The following is a 17,285-nucleotide window of genomic DNA, read 5'->3' on the forward strand; positions in this document are numbered from 1 at the left end:
TTACGGTTACGGCTGTCGGATAAATTTGTGGATGTTGTTGTTTTGGCCTAGTCGTGGCCGACAGTAACCATTTCAGTTCCAACAATAAATAACAATAAACCTAATATTTGCCATCACTCCTCCTCATCCTTTTAACGTCCGGTCGGACGCTACAGTATCGTATGGCTAATGTTCCTTCTCAGTAAAGCTCTTAGCATTAGCATCTTTTATTTAGCTACGTTTATCATAGTGAAATGAGCTAAAACTAACTTAAACTGAGGCTATTCCACTTTTCCAAATAGTTCGTATGAATCATTGTCGAGTACAATTATTTTTAATTTGACCAGATAATCCACATCTTTCTTGGTCTGGTTATATTTACCGATACATTTCACCATGTGTTTGCCACCCAGGGGGGCGTGGCCCACGTTACTTTATTCACTACCAGGCTCTATTGTCCTCATACTGATTGAGACGTACTATAGACTGGCTTGTATCTTTATTTCCACATCCTGTAAGTCAATGTAATCAAACAACACAAAAATCTGTTTCTGCAAAGGAAGAAATTACATATTCACACATTTTCTTTTTTTCCCCCTAAAACGGCTGACACTAAATGACTGGAAAGATAAAACCCCCCTTTTTTTCAATAAAATGTGCATTTCTTTCATAAACAGAATATTGCTACATTTTTGTTTAAATAATTCACTTTATATTAAGTGAGTTAACACGGGATAAAATGCGACAACCTGCCTCACCATGGTCCCTTCAGCAAGTTTTAATCATTACAATCATATAGTGAACATCTGATGATAGATTTTGGTTTAATAACAGTTTTTCTAAAAGGGATCTTACATTTTCATAATGCGCTGGAAATGTTTCTGTTGTTCGTTGGATAAGATTGATGAGGACTTGTGAGTGATTTTCAGAAAAGTGGCACCAAAAAGGCTGCTTATCATCAAGTGACTCTACATCAGGAACACAGGGAGACATGGTTTGTATACTTATTAGAATACTGGATGCAATTTTGAAAATAATGTTTTTTGCATTTTTACCCCATACATGTGTGTGTGTATATATAAGCAGGTGACAGCAGGTTATTGTTCCATTATTTGGATAAAGGGGCGATGGATGAAATATATTTGACCATGCCTAAACATTTTCACATGAATGTACCTTCCAAAACAGCATAGCTGAACAATTATAACTTATAATCATAACGTGTAACACAAAAAGAGAACGCAGGACATTCACGGCATTACTGAGAGAAATTAAATACATAAACCCATAACAGAAACATGATGCTGTGTGTCTAATGTTTGCCTTTATTTGAATGAGCCTCTCAAATAACATTACTCTAGCAGAAACTCATTCTCATCGCAGACAATCAAACTGAAACAAGGCGACTTGGGTTTAATCGTCATCCATCACCGGCCATTATTTTTTCCTCTTCTTCCTCTATGACCGTCCCACCACTCTGGACTCTAACAGAGGATTCACCTGGGAGGGATTGGGCCTCCTTTGATTATAGAAGGGTTTGATTTGATTATAGAAGGGTTTGAACTGTGTTTGTGTGTGTGTGTTTATGCGTGTAGGTGTATTCCTTAGGAGCACTGGATGCGACTGTACTCTATGGCTGTGCTCTTCTACTCCCCGTCACCACAGCTGGAGCGATCATCACAACATCTGCCACTCAAAGGCAAACATAACGTTGACCACCTCCAGGCTGCGGGCGATTTCTTCCAGGATGCAGTGCTGCTGCCACAGCTGGTTCAGCTTCCTGTAGCGCTCTGGGCAAAGGTGCAACGGATTGCCCCTTCTGGAAAAGAAAACACAGAGAGGCCTTAAATAACTCAACACATTTAAAAAGAAGCACTGCGTATTTCATTGACGTGGCAACATAAACCACGACTGCCTGTTATTAGACGTTGATTGGATTAGCAGTTAACTATACTTAAAAAAATAAAGATAGGAGGCAATTTTCTGTGTGTAAGGAATCACCCATCCAGAACCAATTAGGTGTTAAATATTAAATAATAATGTAATTAATAACAATTACTACTAATAATAATAATACACAATTAAATGTTATTAATAACAATTTAACACTCATTGCCTACAAGTGGAGTGAAAATATGACCCTTTTTCTCCCTTTATAAGGTAACGTGAACTTATTTTCTATAGGTGACACAGACGTCCTGCTGAACTAATAGCTAAGCCTAAGCCATGACACATATACACAGGTGTTACACTACAATTGAGATGTGGAAAGAGAACATATTCTTACCCAAGATGAGGATCAGTCTCCCCATAATCGTCCAAATAAGGAGCCGGGTACGTGCTTCCTCTAGTCTTACTGGCCATCAGTACAATTTCACACTCTCTTATCCTGTTAATATTACAACACAGCGAAGTTAAACGAAGCACGTTTTATTAAAGAAGAACTAAATCTCTAGAATTAATAACGGGGTGGAGGCGAACCTGAGGAACATGCCCACTCCAGCCCCACAGGTAGCAGCATGCGCAGTACAAGCTCCCACATCTTCCCCGTCCAGCTGGCTGAGACAGCAGGAGCTCTGAGAGCAAAGCATCGCCCCGCAAAACAGACACAGCGTCGGATGCATCCTTTCATCATCCGTTGATTTTGGACACCTGGGAATAAATTACCGACAAGTCAGGAGGCCTGCGAGTACACAGCAGACTAAAACATGATCGATAGAAAGACTTCAGTCCTCCACTGACTGGAAATGGCAGGCTTGGTTGAGGAGGGCGCTGTAATCCTCAGGAAGATCAATCAAGCGATTCCTTCTCCTGGGGTATCTGTGGGAAGAGCACGTTTATTGACCAGCTATTAGAAGATTTTTCGAATAAGTAACACAAGAGTCAAAACCAACCTGACTATCTGGGTTTTGCCTTTCAGTGCTTTGGTAATAGCTGGGCTCCCACACCACCTGAGAGGGGGGAAAAAAAACATTTACAGTTACAAAACAGCTCTGCACTCAGGTGAATACTAGAATATAATACACATCATTATTTTCCACTTACTTCTGAAGCAGTGGAGTAACAGTGTCTCTGTGCTCCTGGAAGAGCTGGAACATATTGGAGGGCAGTGCCAAGTAACTGCATAGTGCCTCAGTCTGTCCTTGAGAGTTAACTGCAGCAGAAATAAATCATCACACAAATGTTCACATACTGAATTTTACAATACAACAACTGCATTCTACAATTTGACCTACCAGAAGTGCTAAAAAGCCCCTCTGGAGGCTGCACTCCCGAAAGGCAATTGAAAAAGAGAGCCGCACAGCGCAGGAACGGTTCGATTCCCGTCTTCACTCTTTCTGCTACGGAGCCGCCGGACACGTCTGAATTCAGCCTGCAGAGCAAATCACACAATAATTTGTCACATATACTGAGGACAGACCAGTTTCTGCTGTATTCAAGTCTTAAGAAATCTAGGTTTTTTGTATTAACTACTTCCAATGCAGCGCTCATTGCTCATGTTAATGAAATGAAACAGGAAACAATACTACATTGTATTTGAACTTAGACTAACAAAAAAAGAACAAAAAGAAAAAACTAAATTAGAAAATGTCAACTTTAGCCACAATAATCATTAATTGTATAATAATATTTGTCAATTTTAAGTCTGAATCTCATTTAGTTTCGTGTCTGAAGTTCAATTCTCACTTTAATCAATATTCTGATTTTGACTTTTCACATCAATAATTTTCATTTTCACATAATTCCTGGTGCTTGTGTCAGTAACAGCCTTTTCTTTGTTATTCATTAGAGAAGAAGAGAGATTATTTCGATTACCAGCTGGTCCATAAACCAAATTTAAATCTCCACTTACAGAATAATTTAAATAAAAGTCGACACAGAATTTTTACTGATAAATTACAGAAAGACCAAAATGATTTGTACCTTCCACAGTATTGTGACACTGTAGTGTACAACTCTGCAGCTGTTCTTGCTTCCTCCGTCTCCTCTCCTCCACCCACTGCTGGGAAATCTGCACGGATTTTAAGCCATTATTTAATCATCATAATCACATTCATTACTTCCTACTTTTGGTTTATAGTTTGGCAAGTGATTTCTTTAAATGGCAGATGTCATACTACCATTTCTTATTATATGGCTGAGGTTTTTGTTGTTTGTACCTGTAGAAGACAAGAGGATCTGCAGCATGTGAGCCATGGTGACCAGATGTAAGATGTGCAGGTGGTTGTAGGCGGAGCTGACAGCAGACGGTTGTAGGTCGACCGTTTCCTCCTGATACAATGAGGGTATGGACAACACCAATCCAACCTGACAAAAAGATTTTTACATACAAACTCAGTTAAAATCAAACTCTATTATCACATTTCATCATAGTTTAAATCCTCCCGAGAGCGTACATGCAAATGTAATTAATAATACATGTCCCCTTTAAGAGAGACCCACCAGGAGATGGAAGAAGTCCACTTCCAGAAGACAAGGTGTGTTCTTTCTGCTCATTGCGGGTAGTAAGACTGTAAATAAAGATCACAGGTTTGGAAAAATTGACAAAATAAACAGTCAACTCAGCAAAGACATAATATAGTGTGTTGTGGCGATGCTTAGGTGGACTACATACCCCCCAACATGTCTGCAAAGTGCCTCTGGATGACTGCCTGAGAGCTCTTTAGTCTCTGTGATGCTGAAAACTGAACGATTGCCTTCAGACCTGCAAGCTAAAACAAAGACGCGTCTCATTAAACTGGTGTCCTTGTTAAGGATAAATACTGAAGCAAAGTATGTGCATTATCTCAGTTGTTTGTTAGTGATTATGTCCAACCTGTCTGTTTTGTAATGACCCAAACAGTGGCTTATCTTCTTCTTGCAATATGTTTTCTGTGAAAATATGCAATCACACTTTTAAGAATTACACTCATGATTACATGACGAGATGTGTCATACACCAAGTCTTCCTGTACCTATTGCCTGAATAGTGAAGGCACAGGTGTTCCAGGCCATAAGGGGCACACGGGGGCACAGCTCGTTAGGTGCCGTCTTCAGCCCCACTCTGTGGACTGTGGTGGCGCAGACGACCAGCATCTCTGTGATGCTCTTCGAGAACCTTCTCCTGAAAGCACCAAGCAGGAGAGGAGTCAGACTGGTTCGATATGGAAGCCAAACATTCCCGAGCAATGCTGAACGAGCCGACAGTTTCACTTACGGTTCTTGAACTCCATAGCTGAGAATAGACCTAAAGTCTGGCTGGCCTTCTCCACACAGTCCAGTGCTACCAGTGCCACTACTACTACCTTCTGTGTTGCAATCTGCAAGACAGAGGGAAAGCCATCCATTTTCTTTGGCCACGTGATACTTTCAGCCTCGCAGATGATAAACAAACTAGACAGAATAAGTAAGCGCTGAAAGAGAAGGAACAACTGCACCACATGGAAAAGTACAGGGATGACACCCACGGTGTTTTCTCCCAGGAAACCCGTTGGGAATTCTGAGTTTGCGTCATGTGACTCAACGATATTAGTTACTCTCACTGTTTGTCGGCTCAAAGTTCACATTAGTTTAACCGTGTACCCGCCCACTTCAAATCACAAAATGTTTATTTGCCTTTCAGCATTAGAACTGTTAAATAACTGTTACATCGCTGCTAGTCTCATCCTGTGTGTAAGATAATGGCCTTTCCTCTGTGGTGGTTGTTCCACAATCCAAAGTGGTGCTACCGCTGCCTGCTCTGTATGTCTCCTTACCGTTATCCTGAGTGACTGACTTGAGTCCTTTAATCCTGGCAGAGATGATCTGGATCCAGCGAGGCAGTGTCAAATGCTGTCCAATTATCTCCGCGTTTTCGCTGCGCACAGGATACAAGTGTTCAACTTACTCCTTAACATTTGTACAACCACCTAATCATGCTGAAATGCTCGGAGGATAAACGGACTGGGCTTACTAGTTAAATGATAGTGGCTCTAACGGTATGAGAGGAACCACAGTATTGCACAAGGACTTGCACAAGGGACACAGGTATTCTCCATTCTCCAAGTCGATGATCAACTCAGCATGGAGCCGGTTCCTGGTTGTGTCTTGGATTGCCTCAAAATATCTGGAAGAAATGAGGGTGTGAGTGACACCTGAAGGTCAAATAGTGGCTTACACATACTTAATAACAGCACCATCAGAGTGATGATGATTTCGTTTAGTTGATATTTAATTTAATCGTCAAAAACCTCCACAAAAAGTGACTCACTTTTGCCAACATGTGGCATGCATGACATGTCCACAGCTGCCGGTGTGGGTCCCGACGGCCAGCTCAGGAGGCATGAAGAGGGGATACGATGTCCCTGGCTCTTTTGGTGACGAATACAATAAACATATGAAGCAACATGTAACCATAAAGCAGTGATTCTCACAGATTAATTGGTATTAGCGGTGTATAGAGACTGACCATCTGCTTTGTTGGTTGGTATTTTTCCTCTGCACTGCGTCAGCACCGTGGACCTTTGGACACAGGCAGTCAGAACCATGGCTTGAGCGTGAGCCACAACTTCCTGCTCCTCTTGGCAAAGAATGCAAGTCAGCACCTCCCTCTCGGCTGGGGTGGACCCGCGATGAGGCCCGACAGCTACACACAGCTCCCTCTGCTCCATGGCGCAGCTGGAGAAATCAACATAAGGCAAACTAGTGTCACCCGAATCTAATTTACAGTTTCATGTCGCGTCTCGGAACAGCGCGGCTCACCTCTCTGTAGACATAACAGGTTCTCCTTGTGTCCCGCTCTCAGGCATGTTCTCATAAAGCATCTTGTTTGACTCAATAAAATTCTTCTGCATTGCCGACATCTGGGCCATAATCTTCTGCCGGTGGAGTTTAGCAGCCTCCGCCTTCCTTTTGCGCTCAGCTTTCTCTTTGTCCTGAGCACTCTGGATCAAAATAAGTCAGAGTCAAAATACTCTGTTGTAATTATACTGGAAAATACTCAATAGATGTCATTTGTTACAAAGGAGATTTTATTGTATTTTTTGTTTACCTCTTCTGGCTTAGTTGTTTCCATGTTCATGGACACAGCTGGACTGGAGTTCTCTCTAAGGCACTTAATGATCTCAAACATCTAGAAGAAGAAAAACAATAAAATATGAAATAGCTCAGTTATCAGGCCAGAAAGATAATAATAAAAACTGATTACGTGAACAGCCTACCTGCAGAATCCATTTGATCATGTCTTTTTGAGCTTCAAGGGAAGGCAAAGCCTTAACCTTGGATAACAAGAGGAACAGTGACTTGCCCTGTTCTGAACCGATCACTGAAAGAGCAGAACAGACATTTGAGTCTCAAAACATAATCACGTCAGTTGCTACCTTTGAGAACGACAAACTGTTAATTGGGTTTCACTCACTGCGGGCCTTCAGGCTGAAATCAAACGTCACTTCGTCCACGCTGCTGTCCTCAAGCTGGGATTTCTCTTCCAGCAAAGCTTGACCAATCAGATGCAGGGCCTGTGTGATGAAGGTGGGAACGCGGATGTTACATGTGACTTGAGTAATGTCAAATGTAAAGTGCAGATGTTCAAAGGAAGCTAGATCTAGTTAGTGCAAATTCAGTGCGTACCCTCTGGATCATGGCTTCTGTCCAGTGAGTTGGTCGGTCTTCTGCAGCTCTCTGCAGGACATGTCTCAGGATGTGGATGAAGATGTCGCAAGAGAGGAGACGCACGATGTTGGAGAAAGGTGGACAAAAGGCAGGGGGCACTGGTGGAGGCAGAGCTGAGTACAGACACACAAAAAAGGCAACGTTAGTGAAGCCAGTTCAGGAATAAGTGACATCTTCTAGCTGCACAGTGGCCCGTCAGTTACCTTTATCATTGCCCTCCTGAACTCTCCTCTTCTTCTGAGACTCTTCTGCCTGCGACCAGAAAAAAAATAAGCAGTTAACCGAGCAGTCGACAGAAAATGTAAACTTAATATAACACACTGCACTACCTTGCTATGCTGGGATCTTGAGTAATGGTAGAAGAAAGGGTTGAATTCTTGTAGACACGCTTTTTTTACTTCATATAATCCATGTCCAGAGACTCCTGGTTTCCTGAAAACAGAAATAGAAAATATGAATTTATAAAAAAAATAAAAAATCTATACACAAAAATGACAATTTATTTCCATCTTTACGTACTTGAAGGTGGCAACTTTGCTGATTACTGCCTCCAGGCCAGTTTCACGACTTTCCTATAAAGAAAATAAACGTTACCATGGGTGATAAACCACAAGACTTTATGGTTTGGAAATGTGGCACCATGAAGCTTACGTTTTCTGGCAGGCTTTTGACCAGGCTACTATGAGCCATAGGCTCAATGCACAGCAGGTGGACGACCTCCCTCGTTGTCACGTCCTCTTTGGTCACATGACTGATCCCAGGGACGTAGCGCTCACCTGGACACACATCATGATACTATGATATCATTCGTATTCTTTAAAAAAATAATAACCACGGCCTGTCAGGAGGATGTAAGACTGTACCAGTGATGACGATGAGCAGGTACAGCATCTCTTCTGTCAAACGGTTCCACTGCATCAACTCATCCTGTAAATTTAGTTGCATTTCAGTCATGAACAACTAAACCTTTTTCGTGAACACACGCTGCACGATCCCTTACCTGGTCTTTACTTGTACAACTTCCATTAAAATATTCAAAGAGCTCAAACCGCAATAAGATCAACATGAGGAAGTGGTTGGCGTCCATTTTGGAAGCAGCTATCTATAAACGACATAAGAAGAAATTATGTAGATAAAAACGAAATCACTGATCAATTAAATACAGGTGATACTTCACTGATACTAACCTGAAGCATGACGACATCCTTGTCGTACATCTCATCCCTGCATTTCACATCCTGATAGTAGTAGACCTGTTTATGTGAAACAACAATTAATATATTGTTATTTGAAGGCGAGATGAGAGATAATGCAGCATGAAACCAACAGTGTCCGTATCCAGAGGATTTAGTTTACCTGGCTGACCAATGAAAGGCCATTTCTCCGCCACATTTCGGCTGAGACCTGTGCAGCAAGTACCACACAGCGCAGCGGATGCTCTGCCAGCTGGGTGAAGTCATAACTCTCCTGCAACAGACAGAATTGTTCGCTTCTCAATTAAAGCTGCAGCGCTTCGACTCAGTGTTTCACTGGCAGCAGTAGCTCTCGCGCATGTTCTAATTTTACTTACGGGGTTCTCCAGGCGTTCGATTGCCCCTGTTCCACACAGAAGCACGTACAGTCCTATGGATCACAACATGAAGAGTGGTAAGCTTATGAACAAAACATTACTGAAACGCATTAAGTCTCAATATGACTCCTCCTACCGGCCAACAGCCTGGAAACTGGCAAATGTATGCTGACAGGCTCCTGAGAGACTTTATATGGACGAACGTGGAGGATGTGCTTGCACATGTAGTAGTCAGTGGGGCTCCTACGGAAGGGCTGGTTGCTGCACTGCATCAGGCATTTGTGGCACTCCTTAAATGCAAGCAGTAAGATCTCATCCTGCAGGGGCAGAAAAACAAAAGAAGTGAGTACAGCAATCCCTCTTCTCTTTACCTAGTGAACAATCAGTGTGAAGATTTGACACTAATGCCCCGTGCACACTGGTCAAAACTGCATTGCTTTCCTAATTTTTCACGACCCATAACAGGGCAGGAACTTGTTCCCATGAGGTATTTCACTCTCTGTAGTTTTGGAATGACACGTTAGAAACTGAGTTAGAAAACTCCCGTGAAACTCACATCAGACGAACACCAGTCTTGAAACATTGCAAGAATGTGCCGGAGCTGGATCTGCAGAGTAAAGCCGGCCTCCCATTCTGGCTCCACTGCAATGTGTTGACCAAGCTGCCGCTTCACTTCCTCCATACCCTAATAAACAAAGCAAAAAAGGGTCAGGGTGCTTACAATGTGGGGATTACAGTCTAAAAGGCTGGAGTAAACAGGTGTTACTGAACTGTTATTGAGGTTTATTATTTATACCTGCATGCATTTGAGAAGTCCGAGGAAATCTTTGAATCCTTCTAGGAATTGTCTACGCAGCTCTTCAGTCCAGACTGAGGGTTTACTGATCAGAATATACCTGGAAGACATGGACAAGTTGGATTTCAGATAAAGACTAAAGACGCTGTCGGCAAAGACTCAAAGATTTCTTGTTCTGTTGCTTCTTTTAACCTGAGGTCGTGGAAGATGACCTGGATGCGTGAGAACTTGTCAGAGTTGTAGCCCAGGAAGAAAAAACGATTACTGTCATTCAGATGTTCACGCAGCAGTTCCATGACTGTACCAACTATCACTTTGATGACATTGTCCTCTTCGATCAGTTGTCTGGCCTGTGGGAGGAAAAGGAATGAAAGCGATGAATGATTTCAGAATGGACACGTACTGCTTCACATTTCACTTACATTACATTAATGGTATCTAATGTTTACATTATTGCTACAGAAAAGGTATCTTCATCCTTTAGAATTATCTAGAAATATATGGATACAATCTTACCAAGCTCTAACTATGAACAAAGAATCTCTTTTAACTAATACCATATAAAATCATTGTATGTTACTTGTTTACATTCTTAAGGCGTTCACTCTGGAGACCTGAAAAAGGCTAATGGCATTAACAAAAGCTAACGGGAGCTAAGAATAATCAGAAAGGCAGTCCGCTCAACAACACAAGATAGGATTTGTGGGTTATAAAAAGGAGAAGAAAGACTTTCAAGAAACACCTGGCACCATGTCCTACAAAGGAGAGAACTCAGAAGATTTATGATGAAGAAGCGCTGATTTGCACAAAGCTGGAAGGTGTACAGCAGACGGTTAGCTACTCATCTACTCCGCGGTTAAACAAAATGTCTATAAATAGACATAATTTACAGAAATACAGTCTCCCTAGAAGTGGAACCGGGGATGGAGACATCAAAAGAACAAAGCGAAATGTTCCCAGAGGTCGGCAAAAAACAATCCCAGTGTACAAGCTGAAGGCTTGAAGGAATAATTGGTGCTGGTTAAAATCTCTGTCCACGAGTCTACCATTTACAAAAACTACACGGTTGCCTGGCAACTCCTGCATTTTGCTGAAGAGCCCCTTGACAGTCCACAATGCTGCTGGGAAAATGCTTTGTGGACTGGTGAAAATATGACTGAATTGTTTCAGGCTGTTTTGCTGCCTCCGGGCCTCCACTTGCCCATCATCAAGGAGAAAGTTAATATATTGAGGTGTTATACAGGATAAAGGTGGAGGCCCTCAGTAGGTGTTGGGTGATGCAGCAGAACAATGGCCCTAAACATTAGATGATATCCACTACAACTTAACAAAGATTCACCTTTTGCAGAGGGCGTTGGGCAGGTCTGCGCTACAGCTACAACAAATGCTTGTAAAAGTTGTAAGGAAGGTCTGGGCTGCTAAAATCTGAGACTTATCATTCTTATTTGAATTGTGATGGTAAAAAAAACAAAAAAAACAAAAAAAAACAAAACTAAACAAAACAAAAAGAGTCTAACAGCTTCCGCGGCAGAGCTTAAGCACATTGTGTTGTACTTAAGAGTGAGGTAAGATTACATTTCATGGCCAATTAAAACCGAAAACAGGAGATTCAAAAGGTTTCAGATACTGTTTCTTGCCACAAGGCACAAGAAGAAGCATCAATACTCACTAATGTTGGAACAGTGAAGATCTGAACAGATAGAGCAGTGATGGATATACTCCTCTCATGGTCATCATTGATAAAGTCCTTCTGCAGCTGCATGTAATGCTGAAAAGCAAAAGATGGGAAAAAATGTAACCGAGTTAAAAAAAAAAAAAAATAATTTCTAAAGTACTGTTTAATATTTTAATCTTTGTTTTACCTTAGTAAACTCAATCGCAAAAAACCTCTTGAATTCCGTCTCCATTAGAATGGAACAGAAAATTAGCTCATGTACAATCTTGCGAGCTCCTGGAGGAAATGAGGAAAACGTTTCTTCATGTTAGTTTGAGGTGGAATTAGACTTATATTCAAGTATAAAACTGAAGCTGAAGTCTAATCACCTTTGTACATTTTGGCATCGTGCAGCATGAGTCTGCTGATGAGACACGGACGATCTATGTCAGTGTTTGGCTCTAGAGCCACTTGGCAGAACGCCTGTCTGAAGCCCACTGCACAAGACACACACAGGAAAACATTCGCACAACTTGTTTAATTACAAATCATCACTGAGGTGTGTATCTGCTGACTGATTCGTATGCGATGGCCGCAATGGCAGCACCTGAGTAACCGATGACCTTCTGGAACCAAGAGCCGAGGTGCAGCACGAACGTTTGATGAGCCATCACTGCAGCGTGGAGGATCTCCACGCGCAGCGGCTGCAAGGAAATGTGCTCCGAATTTCTCTGCAAGACAACGGAGGAGAAGACACAACATGTAGATTTTGAAATTTTGGTATCAACATTTTAAAAGATGCAGGGGAGGGCGTTTACCCTGATGTCGTCTTTTACTCGCTTGCAGTCGTCATGGTTTCCTCTCTTGACTGCCCTCCGACCCTGTGCAACAGTTACATGAAGTGATCACATGGTATTGTGAGTGTAATTATAGAGGCAAATTCTGCATGTGTGAATACATGTATTATGTGCACGGTAAAGTCGATTTGATACATTTTTAAAAAAATACCTCCTTATCAATAAGCGCCGTATGTGTCTGTGCCTCAGCCGGATCGCAGAGCACTGACCGCTGCAGGGTGTAGATCACGTGGTCGTACGAGTGGTGCTCATCGTTGTACAGCACGCAGTAGTACGCGTCCTCTTTTGCCCTGCGCAGATTAAGACAAACGCTGTCAAAGTTGGCACTTTGCATGTGGATTGCATTTGCATGTGAACGGACGGGCCATACCGAGGCTCCAGTTCAGCCGGGAGCTCAAAGTTCTCCTCCCACACCAGAAACTCTGTGACGTACTGTAGCAGCACCCGGAAGAGCCTGTCAGCGCGGTCATATAACTCAGGCTCCAGCACGCAATCATCCTGCGCAAAATGAAAGAACAACACCGTCATCCACGTTCCTCGTACTTTAAACAGAGTCGTTGACTTAACAGGCAACATTTCTCACACAGTGCATAAATATAAAAGCATAATTGAAGTTGATACAAATACAGCCATGTAACTTTCCACGATGAGAACAAAAAGCTTTCTCCAACACAAATATACAACTGCACAGATAAGTAAGCTGTAATGGTTATAAAAACTGTTGTAATAACCTTTAATTCTCTACTTCCTGTATCACAAGAAACAAGCCCAAAACTAAACTGGTCTGAATATGTGTTTTCTTAACAACAGTAAAATATGCAGTTGGTCTGGTAACATTAATATCAAATCCCCAGAGAGCAAACATTCGACACAGCAGCATAGTATTTCATATAAACGTCTGACATTTAACACACAAACCCAACAAAACATTAAAGTGAGTCTGCGCATTTAAACCAAATTCAACGTCACAGCACCGTGTGAGAAAAGGCACCGTCGTTCACCTCCACGTAAACAACAAGAGGCCTGAAACAGCAGGATGCGTTCTCGGCGCACATGCTGCTGTGGCCATGTGATGCGCGAACGCTTGTTTAGCACAGATTCAGATCTGGCATATAAAACACAAAGCAGGCTGCCAGACCGAGGCGATGGAAGTCTCTGTTAAAAGAAGCACCTGGTGTTTACGGAAAAAGGCACCGAGCTGTCAAGCTATATGTCTGCTAAAAGCACAGGAGTGAGATCTTATAAGCCTTTCCACCGTGGTCAGCAAAGAAAGGCCTGACAAACAACTGCCAGGAAGCAAACCAGCAGCTTTTAGTAAGAGAAACTGTAAACTCAATACATCCCCGCGCAGTTCAGCGGGATTTAAGCAATCATAGAAAGGCTGCACTCAAACTAGTCTAAGCCCCGGCTTATTCGCACTCATTCTCCCTCACAGCCACCTAACCTAAAATTTTAGTTGATTTTTATAGTGGAGGTCAACAAAGTGCACTTCTTCATCATTTCCGGAACCAAAGCTACAGCCAAGAGAGCAGCATCCAGGGCTAAGATGGGAAAATAAGCATTCTGGGGTTCACTGATACAGAATGGGACAAGCACGCCCCTCCCACGTCCCTCTTTCCGCTCCGTTACGTAACTCACCGTTACCATGGCAGTGGCTGCCCCAGGGTCATGTTTGGAGCAACAAGGGCCGATCTTCCAGGCTTCCACATCTCCACAATCACAGAACCCCCCTCCTGATGACGCATGCATCTGGAAAATATTCACATGCTGCATTGTCACTGAGGGCAAGTAATGAATAAACACAACGGCAATGAAGTTAGACGCATCCTGTAGCCGGAGTGGGAAAGCATTGATTTATCACACTGAAATGCCACTTCAATAATAGAGCATTTTCCATAATTTCCATTTAATTTGTGGGAAGTGGGTGTACACTGACGGTCACTGTTAATGTTTTCAAATAAAATTTTGGAATTCACCAGAAAGTTAAACACTTAAATTGAAAACCAACCTTGTAACGATGGCTCTTGTGAACGCTATCCTGGAAGCAGTCCATGCACAGCACACACGTGGGGTCTATTGCACAATCCCTGCAGTTGGTTAAAGGAGAATTCTTTTTACTTGACTGGATAAATGTCAACAAAGGTCTGAGGGTGGTGGCATGGCTTTCTTGGTACAAACTGAACTCACTTTTTTTAATGTAAACATCCATGGTGAGAACAGACAACACACATCTGCCTCATTATACTGCAGATTAACTTGTTTTCAATATATTTAAATACAAAACCATCTTTTTATAAGATAGCGAGATATTCAAATCCTTGTTATGTTAATTTTACGTAGAACAACAACTGTTCAACTGCCTAGCTTGGTTTTATAGGTATCCTGGATTATGGAAAGACACAACATTAATTACATAATTACAACTGATGCTGACGTAAAACACACATGTATATAATGGTTTTATGAAGGAAAGTGACACAAACAACAAAAACTGATGGATATGAACAGATGTACATATCTGTGTGAGTGATACAGTATTTTACATCACTAAGATCCACTCACAGACTGAAGCGTACTGAAACCTGAGAAAGTCTACTCATAAACTATTCATTTTTAACACTTAGCCTAAATACTGAGCTGTTGAGGTTGTAATTAGATCACTGCAGAACTAGGGCCTATTGACGCCAAACTGTTTTCTGGTGTATTCCTGTCTATTAAATATCAAATAAAAAAAAATTAAAAAATGTTAAGAACGGCCACTGATGGGAGATTATATCTCATTGAGATAGACACAAACTACAGTCTTTACTCCTTTTCCTAAGAAGTTTCAACCCCATTTAGACCTTAAGGCTGCATCGCCTCACTGATATCCACCTAGTTGTTTAGTTGTGGCAGTTTCTGGTTAACAGAAACAAGTCAAGCATGTTTCTGATGGGCTACACCCACAGATGTTCCTATTTAAACCTCAGCTTCAGTTCCCTAGAACTGAAGAAGCTGTTCAGAAGAACGGCGAAACGTTGTTTCAAAAAAATTCTACCAAGTACAGCTGCTTAAATTTTTTAACTTTTAAAAACCAGTCTTAAATGTTCTTTGGATATACCATGACCTGAATGACAGAGAACCTTGACAGACATTCTGCATCTTAACTCTGTGGCTTTATACCATTCAGTAAACACAGAATCCACATGGTCTGACGAGTGTACAAAATGATTTGATACTTTTAAGTAATATTCAAAGCAACCAATGTGGAAAGCAAAAGCGTAGTATAGTACCAAAGTGACTAGTCATGCGTATGCAATGGTGTACTAACGTCTTTATAACATAAGGAGGATTGTTCAAACCTGCAGGAGTAGACAGTCTCTCCCTCTTTGAATACACGCCCACACAACTGAGAAGCGGGGCTGCCATGTTTGAGCTTCTCCAGACCCTCCTGTGGATCTTCTCCAAACAGGAAGCACTCCAGAGGGTGGAGGAGACGGCTCTGCATTAACTCTTCTTCATGAGGGCTGGACTGGTCCTTCAGGCAGAAGATCTGCGGCACCTGTTCCTTCAGGTAGCGGAGCAGCTCCGCTCTGCTGTCTGCAGCCTCCTGCCATTCCTGCAGGATAACAGAGAAACGCACAACTTATTTGAACTGTCTCCACCTACTGACACAAAACTGCGCGGATTAGCCAACAATCTCAGTAATGGGCAGGTAAATATTTACTTGTGCATTATGTTTACTAATCAGTTAAATCTTGAATCAAGGGGACACATGAAAGTGTATGAACATGGAGCAATATGTTATTTTGTGCTGAGTGCAGTGTGGAAGCATGGAATCTGACAAGCGTCACGGTGAATGTTATAAGTAATGAATATGTTGCACTGCTTCCTCCTGTACTGGCTGGTAGAGAAATAATATTGGTACCATCTATAAAGGATATCAGATGATGTTTAGCAATAATATAAGAACATAAGATAAATGAACATTTGAAATGGTCGAACCAGTAGACCTTTGGACATGCACCTTCTTTTATTACCCAGAGAGTGTGAATACTGTAAGTTAAACTATGTAGACATTTCTACAGCAAACACATCTATTTCTTGTTGTTGATCATACTTGGGACCACACATGGATATTCAAGTTTTACTAGACAACAAAAAGTTTGCATATGCCATTGTCAAACTGCAAATATTTAACGCATTAAATCAAGCCAGTTCACTTTCACTTTCACATCGTGCCCAACATGACAATCGGGGGTTGTGGCAGACAAATGCAAGAGTTGAGGTCTAAAATCGCTCCTGACCATGGTGCTTTCAAAATATACCCACTCACAACTATTCACGTTGAAGCGCATTGGACAAAAGCGACCAGCAAAATATCACAGGATGCAGCCCTTTACGGAGAACACATCCCCGTTATCTACGACCGCAATGTCTACTTTAACAAGATCTGAATCCGAAGCAAATCATACACTATCACTGTGGACTGTAATAAATAAATTGTAGCCTCCTTAGATTTGACGCTAGTTAGCTAGCACATAGCCAGCTGGGACGTTAGCTTGCTACGTACGATATCCTTTAACTGCGAGATTAATTCGAATTGTACAAAATAATTTACACATTATACGTCACTGTTTTGCCCCCTAATGTCTGTGTCCACTGTCAGTCATAATAGTAAACTGAAAGTCGTACCTTGCTGAGCTCTAGTCCGTTTAGAGATTTCTCCCTCTCCGCCATATTCCATTTGCCGTAAAGGAGGAGGTGTCGCTAGGAGACCTTTTTTCCTTGAGACCAAAAGCTTTTGGACAGTTGACGGCT

At 41.9% G+C, this 17,285-nt stretch overlaps 1 protein-coding gene across 1 annotated transcript; it reads right to left on the reverse strand.

Annotated features, from left to right (window-relative positions):
• Positions 1-461: 461 nt before the first annotated feature.
• Positions 462-17,251, reverse strand: ubr1 (ubiquitin protein ligase E3 component n-recognin 1). Its single transcript, XM_047610962.1, has 47 exons — positions 17,160-17,251; positions 15,827-16,083; positions 14,494-14,572; positions 14,124-14,234; positions 12,856-12,983; positions 12,637-12,775; positions 12,447-12,509; positions 12,236-12,359; positions 12,018-12,125; positions 11,837-11,925; positions 11,644-11,742; positions 10,167-10,324; positions 9,975-10,074; positions 9,735-9,863; positions 9,315-9,495; positions 9,179-9,231; positions 8,965-9,075; positions 8,796-8,861; positions 8,609-8,710; positions 8,472-8,535; positions 8,260-8,384; positions 8,128-8,180; positions 7,938-8,040; positions 7,812-7,860; positions 7,567-7,721; positions 7,355-7,454; positions 7,158-7,261; positions 6,989-7,069; positions 6,700-6,881; positions 6,407-6,615; positions 6,209-6,308; positions 5,912-6,064; positions 5,715-5,815; positions 5,177-5,279; positions 4,935-5,083; positions 4,796-4,851; positions 4,595-4,691; positions 4,423-4,490; positions 4,140-4,287; positions 3,904-3,991; positions 3,216-3,352; positions 3,025-3,133; positions 2,874-2,930; positions 2,722-2,799; positions 2,461-2,631; positions 2,267-2,368; positions 462-1,798 (listed from the first exon to the last, which is right to left on the reverse strand). Exons 1-47 carry the CDS (start codon positions 17,202-17,204, stop codon positions 1,657-1,659), a joined length of 5,226 nt encoding a protein of 1,741 aa, XP_047466918.1. The 5' UTR covers positions 17,205-17,251; the 3' UTR covers positions 462-1,656.
• Between the last annotated feature and the right edge of the window lie 34 nt (positions 17,252-17,285).

Source organism: Mugil cephalus, chromosome 17 (genome assembly GCF_022458985.1).
Source record: "Mugil cephalus isolate CIBA_MC_2020 chromosome 17, CIBA_Mcephalus_1.1, whole genome shotgun sequence".
Classification (NCBI taxonomy): Eukaryota; Metazoa; Chordata; class Actinopteri; order Mugiliformes; family Mugilidae; genus Mugil; species Mugil cephalus.